At 38.9% G+C, this 10,366-nt stretch overlaps 1 protein-coding gene across 1 annotated transcript in view; it reads left to right on the top strand.

The window, feature by feature from the left end:
* Window positions 1–10,366, top strand: part of LOC102859875 (selection and upkeep of intraepithelial T-cells protein 1-like) — a 58,638-nt gene that overhangs the window by 33,194 nt on the left and 15,078 nt on the right. The window contains exons 4-5 of the mRNA XM_006879801.1: window positions 2,340–2,447; window positions 5,396–5,518. Of these exons, the coding sequence (XP_006879863.1) occupies window positions 2,340–2,447; window positions 5,396–5,518 (231 nt within the window). The remainder of the gene's footprint in view (window positions 1–2,339; window positions 2,448–5,395; window positions 5,519–10,366) is intronic.

Genomic DNA, 10,366 nt, shown 5'->3' with positions numbered 1-10,366 from the left:
GGATCATAACAAACTGTGGCTGACTCTGAGAAGAATGAGAATCCCAGAATACTTGATTGTGCTAATGTGAAACCTATACTTGGACCAGGAGGCAATAGTCACAACAGCGCAAGGAAACACTACATTGTTCAAAAGCCAGGGATGTATCCTATCTCCATACATTTTCAATCATTATGTAGAACATCTTTTATGGGAGGCTGGGCTCTATGAGGATAAATGTGGCATCAGGATTGGAGGAAGACTCATCAACAATCTGTGTTATGCAGGTGACACAACCCTGCTTGCTGAAACTGAGGAAGACCTGAAGCACTTGCGGTAGAAGGTGAGGGACTGCAGTCTTCAATATGGACTGAGGCTCAATATCAAGAAAACAAAGATTGTCACCACTGGGCTGATTGGCAAAATCATGATGGATCGTGAAGAGATTGAGATTGTTCACAGTTTTAGCTTACTTGGCTCCACAGTCAACAATCTTGGCATCCACAGCCAGGAAATTAAAAGATGTATTGCTATGGAAAATTCTGCAGTTAGAGACCTCTCTAAAGCACTGAAGTGCAACAATGTCAGTCTGGAGATTAAGGCACCTGATACATACCATGGTCTTTGCAATCATTTGCTATGCATCAGAGAGCTGGATACAAGGAGAATTGATGCCTTTGAGCTGTGGTGTTGGAGAAGAGTATTGAATATACCATGAACTGCTAAGAAAATAGACAGATTTGTCCTGGAGAGGGTGAAGCCAGGCTGCTTCTTAGAGGCAAGCATTCTGAAGCTTCATCTGAGCTACTTTGGACATGTTGCATGGAGCAACCAGTCCTTGGAGAGGGACATTATGCTTGGGAGGGTGGAGGGACAGTGCAGGAGAGGAAGACCCTCGATGAGATGCATTGAACCAGTGACTGGGGTAATGGGGGTAAGTGTGAGAGATAGTGAGATTGACACAGGATAGGGTATAGTTTAGGTCTGTTGTACATAGAGTTGTTATGAGTTGCAGGCAACTCGATAGCACATAACAACAACAACAACAGCTATTGCACTGCTGGAAATATACCCCAAGGAAAATAAAGCTGAGACACAAAGCGAGATTTGTACATCAATGTTCATTGCAGCCTTATTCACAATAGCAAGGAAGTAAAAACAGTTCAAATCTTCCTCAACAAATGAATGAATTGTGAAATTTTGGTACATAAAAACAACAGAATATATGCAGCATGAAGAAGCAACAATTTTGTGAAATTCTTCATAACATGGGAGAATCTAAAAAGCATTATGTTGAGTGAACTCAGTCTCATAAGGACAAATACTTCATTAGACCAATATTGTATAAATAGAAGAAAAACTAGTGAGATGTAGAGATTTGCATTCACAGCTTTTTCTACCCAAGGTCATTTTATGCAGTGGTCATGATCTATCCACTCTTCCTTTTCTACCCGTAATCCCCCATGTCAGTCCTATTTTATGACAGCAGTGATATGCAGTGTTTGTCTTTTTGTGGCTGAAATATTTCACTCAGTATAATGTCTTCCAGGCTTACCCATGTTGTATAATATCCATTACAAGTTCATTGCTCTTCAATGTTGTATAATATTCCATCTGTGAATATACTACAGTTTTTCTATCTGTTTGTTTGTCGATGGGCAGTTTGGCTGCTTCCATCTCTTTGATATTGTAAACAATGGAGCAATAAACGTGGGTGTGCCTACATCTGTTTGAGTCACTGCTCTTTTTTCTTTAGGGTATATTCTCAATAGTGGGATAGCTGGGAAGGATTGTCTGAAAGGACTGTATAATTAGGGATTTTATGTATTACAGCAATCTGGAGCAATAATTACATTACAAAGTGGACTGGAAAAGGAAAAGGAAGCGGAAGGGAGGAAATCTGCAACAAAGAACTCACCCACTCTGTAAACTTTAATGAAAATCACAATTAAATAAACTAAAAAAAAGAAATTAAAAAAATCAAAAGGCTATTCAGATTACTCCAGAGCTATCTTCCATTCTCTTCAGAACCTAAATAAAAAGAATAAATAAAAAACAGTGTGATGAGCATAAAGCAGTCATGTTCTCACTAGTGAGGCACATTGATAGATGGGCTGGAAGGAGTGAAAAATAATGAAATGTTTCCTTACTGGTATAGAGAGTTGTAATACACCAAGGCACTTCTCTGCTTCGTGTTCCTTGTACCATTAGTTAACTGATTCTTAAAAGTTAACCCTTACCCAATGCTAAATGAATGCAGAACAATGAAATTGGAATATAATTTGGTTTTCTTGGCATATTTTTCAGTCCAAATTCCCTCCACATCAGTAGCTGGAGAATGATGCTATCTTTTTCTCTAGGTCGCTGTTGCAGCAAGAATTCTCCTGTTTTAATGGGTCTGCTTATAATCATGAGTTCAGCCAGTGTAATCTGTGGGCTCATTACCTATCTGCATCTCAAAAAAAGAGGTAAGCATCATCAAAATACCGATACCTTCCTCGGGGGATGAAGGAGGAAATCTTTCCAGAATGCCCAGTGTCTGGTATGACATTCATTTTAAAAAAAAGAGTGATACTTGTTGGAACTATATAACAATAAACATGCATTGCAGGACTTGGATTTCAGTCTGAATTTTATGGATTTATTGATAAAAGCTGCTGGTGCTCCTCGAGAGTGGGTATTAGTTTTCTAACAGAATAATAAAAGCACTTTCTTAGATTTGGCTGTTCCAAAACATCCATTCATCATTCTGTCTACTAAAATATACCAATTATATGCTCTTTGAGAGAAATGTGGGCAGTCTCCTCCCTTGTGAGGAAACCTGCTGAAGAGTCAGCTATGAGTCATTTCCAACTCCATGAAACATAAAAACAACCAAAATTAGTATTTTTTTAGCCTACCTCATTCATTGTCATTGAGTTTGAAATGAGCAATTGACTTTCCATTGAGTTTCTGAGGCCATAAAGTAAGAGCGCCCACTTAAAATAATTTGTGGGAGAAAGATAGACACACTTCTCCCCTTACAATTTGCATCCTCTAAAAAAAAAAAAAAACAAAACGGACCTGCTGGAGCAACAGACATATCGACAAAGAAATGATCACCATTGTAAAGCAATCTTTTTTTTTAAGTTGGTGCTACAGCAAAAAATCACAATGCAGGAATCACAAAGTAGGGTTGAATTATTTAGAAAATCTAATTTTTTAAATTTTCCTCCTGTGATGGTAGGCTGGTGATATTGTGTATTTCTTACTTCAACAAAGTCCACACCTGAGCATTACTAGTACATAACTGGAAGACTAAATGCCACATAGGGAGCTCTGGTTCCCTAGTGGTAAGTAGTGGCACTGCCAACCCAGAGCCATGCAATTCAAAACAACCAACTAATCTGAAGGAGGGAGAGAAACATTTTCCTCCGATGTAATTATTTCTGAAAACATCGTGGAGGATTTGCTATGGGTTGATGCTGACTCAATGGCACATAACAAGTGCAGCAAATACTACTTAGAAGAAAAAGAGGAAAAATTAGGTGTCTTCCTCTTAGAAGTCTTAGAAGAAAAGGAGGAAGACAATAGAACAATAGCTAATATATATAATTGATGAAGTCATTGGCAGTTTCAACATTTTCTCTATTATGATGTTATATCAACATAGAGAGTGATCAGCTGGCCCAGTGGACTGAAAGCGATGCAACCAAGCCAAAGTTGGGTGACTTTTAGTCTGCAGCCCTCGGGCCTGTCTTTCATTCTTTTTGTTCAAACATTCCTCTAGGTTGCATAGCCCTGGTGTGTCCACTTGCCGTACAGCAGTAACTTGTGGTTGCTGTGAGGCTGAACACTGTGACACTGATGTGTCAAATGTGTTAATGGTTGGTTACCCATTGTGGACAGTGTTGGGTGAAACTTCCCGATTAAAACAAGATTGGAAGCAGGAGCAGCATCCACTTCCATAGTAGCTTGCCTACAGAAACCCTATGAACCTAGAGAGAGGATGAGAGACACACAAATGTTGAGGACTCTCCTTCATAGGAGACTCGACGGCATTTAACAACAACAACAATGTGATGATGCTATCCAACAGTCCAGTGGTGAGAATATTTGCTTTAGTCTAATATATGGATTATGCAAGCTCGATGCTAAAAGATTTGAGGCTGTCAGCCTATTGTCATCTGAGTCCTCTTTTTCACTTAGAATTTTATTAATTATTCCAAACTATTATTTACACAAGACAGAGTTGAGAATTTTCATCTCAGTACCCTAACCTTGCTATCACTGTTATATGGTGGCCTAGTGGCAAGAAGCTGGGCTGCAATCCCAAAGGCACATGGTTTAAGGCCACAAGCTGCTCTATGGGAGTAGGATGAGCAACCTCCTCCCTTTCAATTAATTGCCTCTGAAAACACACCAGAGGGTCAGTTCTATATTGGTTCTGAATCTATGGCATACAACAGCAACAACTACTACAAATCCATGTTCCTGAAGACTCACACATTCCATGTTTCAATTACTAAAAAACGCTTGCAGCTGTTTTTCTTCATTTTGTTTTCTTTCCATTCTGGGCTCTACCTCTAATAGTATATGTATCCATGTTCCTCTATGCTCATAGGATTTTCAGAGATCGATGGCTAATCCTGCTAACTAGTTTGTCTTAATATAGGAGCTCCACTCCACTAAAACTTATCCACCATGGGTTGAACATTTGCGTTTGACACAGTGGTGGCAAAACTTTCAGTATCATAGCAACCCACAAGTTACATCAGTGTAGGAAACTGACAGACAAGTACTGTATTAATTAGCACAATGAGCATCAAGCAAAAATACAGATAGCCAAGCTAAAAAGTAATTAGTGATATGAAGATAAATTTCCCAATACAATAAACAGAAAGATTTCCTTTTCACAATTTAGGAGGCTCCATATTGAAATCCCAGGTATCATCTTTAAAAGAAGACTTTTTCTGATGGTTCTGGAGGAAGATCCTTATCTCTGAACCATATTACTGTGCCTTAGTGTCTCTGCTCTTACAGCAGATAAGGCACACTAAATAGAATGTGGCAGGGCCCATCTGAACCTGTGTGTCAGGATGGGGCACTAGGTGGAGGGATCATTCACCCCACCACACTTTTCCATACCCTCATATAAACCCAAAAGATATGAAGCTGATGCATATTATGACTCGATTATTCAACTCAAGGTGATTGCTTGTGAAAGGGTAGAACTACTCTGTAGAGTACAGGCATTACAGACACCAGATCATTCTCCTGCAGAGTTACTGGGTGAATATAAACTGCCAAACTCCTAGTCATTAATTGAGTGCTTAATTGTTGTATCAGCACTGCTCCTTGGCACTTGAAAAGTAAGTCTATTATATATCTATCTTTTTTCACTGATAACCTTTCTAATTTTTGCATCTTTTCCCAGTTCCTGTTTCTGACCCAAATTCTCCGTTGTATATTATGTGGTTGGAAGATATATCTGTTATCCTGTGTATGCTGATGGTCGTCATCATTGTCCCCATCTGTTTTATTTACTTCAGATTGAGAGGTAAATGGAATGAGACTATGATAACTCAGTTGGCATCATTATTCTCTCTGCTTTCTAGATCTAAAAGGGCTCACAGAACCTTGAGAACTGGGAAAAATCTATATATTATATAAAGACTTTGAGACGGTAGTATTTTTTAAAGCTCATGGTTATTCAACGGGTCCTAGTGTTAGGGTTCCAAACACCAAGGAAAATCTCAGCTGCCACTTTATAACTGTGACAACTCCATCAGGTAACCTTGGAAGACTCAGCTCTGCTTCATCCAGAAACACTTATTAATTATTTTTTATCCTATATGACGACTTGAGGTTGCAACATCATATTTTTCTCATTAATACGAAACTAATTCATCAAAAGAGTCTTAAATAAGAATTGAATCTCAACACAAGGAAAAATTTTCACAATCAGATTAATAGGTAACACCATGATACATGGAGAAAATATTGAAGTATTTAGGATTTCATTTTACTTTGATCAGCAACAAATAAAAAAATCTCTGGAAACAGTAGACAAAAAAATTAAAAGATTGGAGCTCTGGTGGCCTAGTGGCAAGAAGCTGCACTGCAATCCCAGAGGGGCAACGTTCGAAACCACCAGAAGCTCTGCCGGGGAAGGAGGGACAATCTCCTCCTGTACCAGTCATATCTGATCTGATGGTACACACACAGACAAATAATAAAATAAAAATTAAAAGAAAAGAAATTAAAAGTTTGCATTAGGTACATCTGCTATTAAGGACTTCTTCAAGAATAGAGAGGAGCAAGGATGTACTTTAAAGACCAAATCATGGAAATTTTTTTTTGGTGAGAAAAATTTGTGTTTAGAATTAGCCCACTGGACTCAGTTTAGATGATCACAATTTTGTTGGCAACATCCAAAGCATCATAATCAGGAGCAAGTCGAACATAGGCCTTCTTCCCTCCATCAGGCCTAATCAAAGTGTTGACCTTAGCCACATCAATGTCATAGAGCCTCTTTACAGCTTGTTTAATCTGGTGCTTGTCGCCCTTGACATCCACAATGAACACAAGTGTGTTGTTATCTTCTATCTTCTTCATAGCTGACTCAGTGGTGAGGGGAAATTTGATGATGGCATAGGGGTCAAGCTTGTTCCTTCTGGAGGGGCTCTTCTGGGGGTATGTGGACTGCCTTCGGAGTCTCAGCGTCTTAGGCCGCCAGAACATGGGTGACATGTTGACATGTCAATGTTCTTTTTTTTGGCTGTGGACGCCCTTCAGGACTGCCTTTTTGACCTTTAACGCCTTTGCTTTGGCTTCAGTTTTGGAAGGGGCAGGAACTTCCTTCTTCACTTTCGGCTCCATCTTTGTAGAAAGGCCAAATTATGGAATTTTAAATTGCATTATGTGTATTTGAAAGTTGGGAAATGATGCTTCTGAATTGTGGTGTTAATGAAAAGTACTGGATATACTGTGGACTGCTGAAAGAACAAATCTGTTTTAGAAGAAATATAGTCATGGTGCTATATAAAGATGTAAAGGTGATGGGACTTAATCTCAAATACTTTGGGCATGTTATCAGGAGAGGCAAATTGAGGGGCAAGAAAAAGACATGATTCTTGGAAAGGAGAGGGTGAGTGAAGTAAAGAAAGCAGATAGCCCCTAGAGATAAACTAGTGCAGTTGGAGGACCTGGCTGCCACAGGCCATTCCACAAACCAACGAGAATAGTACAGTTTAAGAGTGGGAGCTGCAATCACGTGAGAGACTCACTCTTACAGCCAGAACATTGAAGTAAAAGGTAGGGAGCTGTCTGCAACCTCCCTGGACAGAAACTACTTAAGTTGGAAAACCTGGTCTTGCCACTCTGGATAAAATAGAGGACAGTAGACTTCAGGAGAGGGTAACTACAATCAGGTGAGAGACTCGCTCTGTGTCAGTACACTGAAGTGTTAGGGAAGGACGGGCTTGCAACACCCTTGGAGCAAAACTGCTCGAGTTTGGAAACATGGTCACTACAGGGCCACTTCACAGACAGAAGAGGATAATAGACCTTAGGAGAGAGGGCTACGATAAAGTGAAATCCCCACAGGGCTGCACTACAGACCAAAGAAGACCTGAAGAAAGTTAGGAAAGGCAAACTTTTCTGCTCCACAGGCCCAGGAAAGTATTCCAGTACCATGAGTTGTCAACCCACACAGATGGAGCATTTTAAACCTGCAGCAAATCAATCACATCATAAAGGTAAAGAACTATCAACAACAACCTACACAGACACAGTAGAAATGGCCCAACACACACCAAGACAAAACTTCACATAATGTCAAAAAAGAAGCAAGCAGCTTCAGATATTGTAAAAAACAAAATAATCCTTCTCCTAAAAAAGTAGAGCATATTGCAAACCAAATGAATACCCTAGAGATGAGGAGTTAGAAGAAATATATTGATGTGGAGTCATACAAACAGCTACTGAAGAAGGTACAAATTATGAGAAAATGCACAGAAGGAATTAAGAAGTGAATACCCTAAAGTCAGGGAACCAGAAGAAGTCTAATGCTGTGGAATTATATGAACAGCTACAGAAGGAGGTGCAAATGATGAAAGAAATAATGGAAACGATAAATAAATAACCCAGAGACAAGGAGCCAGAGAAAATATACCCATACAGAGGAACGTGAACTACTATGAAAAAAAAATGTAAAAGATAAACAAAAGAATTGAAACTATAGATAAAGAGGTAGAAGAACTTAAAAAAAACCACAAAAAAAACCCATCACAAGACAAAGAAGGTATAGCCAATAAACTACTGGAAAGAACAGAAATGCATGAAAATGCAATCCAGAATATCAAGACCCAAATGGCAGGAGTTTTTTCAACATGCTAAGGGACAAAAAAGTAGAAGTAGTACCGAAAGATGGAACAGAGAGTCATTAACCTGGAAGACAAGGACCTTAAAGGGAACACACTAGAAGAAAAAACAGAAAGGACTCAAAAATAAAATAAAACATTAGAATCGTGTGGGATAACATCAAAAGGAACAACATATGTATAATCATAATTACAGTACACAAGTGGGACAGGGAAAGCACTGAGAAACTTTTGGAAGAGGTACTAGAAGAAAACTTTCCAGGTATTATGGCAAATGAGGAAATCTACATTCAGGAAGCTCAGCAAACCCCAAACAGATTAGACTCCAAAAGAAAAACAGCAAGACATACAAATTCCACAATGTCATAAAATTAGAAATTAATGACAAGACAGTACACCCATGTGGAAATTAAATAATACCATGCTAGAACACAATTGAGTTATAGAAGATACAAAAAAGGAAATTAAAATGTTCTTCAAAACAAAATAAATTAAAACACACATACAAAAACGTCTGGGATACAGCTAAGTCAGGCCTAAGAAAGTGGTTCATAGCAATAGGAAAACACATAAAAAAGGGAAAAAAAGAAGCAAAATCAATGATCTAACATATCCATCAAATGAAAAAAAGAACAATAAACTAACCCCACAGCCTCCAGAAGAAAGGAAATTATAAGGACAAGAGCTGAAATCAATAAGATAGAAAACAGAAAAACAATTGAAACCATCAACAAGACCAGGAGCTAGTTCTTCAAAAGGGTCAATAAAATTGACAAGCCATTGCTAAATTAAGAAGAGAAAGAGAAGACACAAATGACCCAAATAAGAAGTGATAGAAGTGGCATAACAACAGAACCAGATGAAACTAAATCAATAATAATGGAATATTAGAAAAGCTATACTCTGATAGAGTATAATGCGTTAATGATTGGTTACCGAATGCGGACAGAGAGTGGGGTGGAGCTCCGAATTAAAACAAGCTTGGAAGGAGAAGTGGCATCCACTTCCATAATAGCTTGCCTCCGGAAACCCTATGAACCTGGAGAAAGGATGAAAGGCACCCAAGTGTTGAGGACTCTCCTTCATAGGGTTGCTATAAGTCGCCTGTGACTCCGACTCGACGGCACTTAACAACAATAACATCAACATAGAGAGGGAGATTAGCTGGCCCAGTGGACAAAAAGCGACGTTACCAAGCCAAAGGTGGGTGACTTTTAATCCGCGGCCCTCGGGCCTGTCTTTCATTGTTTTTGTTCAAATATTCCTCTAGGTCATATATAGCCCTAGTGTACAAGTTGCCTTACAGAGGTAACTTGTGATAGCTGTGAGGCTGAACACGTGACACTGATGTGTCAAATGTGTTAATGTTTAGTTACCCAATGCAATAGGACAGAGAGTGGGGTGGAGCTCCTGATTAAAACAAGCTTGGAAGGAGGAGTGGCATCCACTTCCATAATAGCTTGCCTCCAGAAACCCTATAAACCTGGAGAGAGGATGAGAGACACCCAAGCGTCAAGGACTCTCCTTCACAGGGTCACTATGAATCACCGGGGACTTGATGACACTTAACAACAAAAACAACATACTCTGATAAATTTGAATGCTAGAGGAAAAGGGCAAATTCTTTGAGACTCACACCCTGCCCAGATTGACATGCACAGATGTAGAATAATTGAACAGACCCATCACAAAAAAATAAATTGATCAAGTCGTAAAAAGGCTCTTAAAAAATAGTACTGACCTAGATGGCTTCATGGCTGAATTTTACCAAACTTTCAGAGAAGATCTATCACCAATTGTACTTATTTTTAAAAATAGAAAAAAAGGAGGAACACTCCTAGTCATTCTATAAGGTAAGGATAACCCTAATGCCATAACCAGGCAAAAACAGTAGCAAAAATGAAAACCACAGACCAATATCTCTCACAAACATAGATGCAAAAATCCTTAATAAAATTCTGTCCAATAGAAGTCAATATTACATTAAAAAGCCCCAATTCACCGTGACCAACTGGGACTTCTAG

This window comes from Elephantulus edwardii, unplaced genomic scaffold (assembly GCF_000299155.1).
Source record: "Elephantulus edwardii isolate Elephantulus edwardi_28Jun2011 unplaced genomic scaffold, EleEdw1.0 scaffold00005, whole genome shotgun sequence".
Lineage (NCBI taxonomy): Eukaryota > Metazoa > Chordata > Mammalia > Macroscelidea > Macroscelididae > Elephantulus > Elephantulus edwardii.
This window is presented reverse-complemented; position numbering and strand designations above follow the sequence as displayed.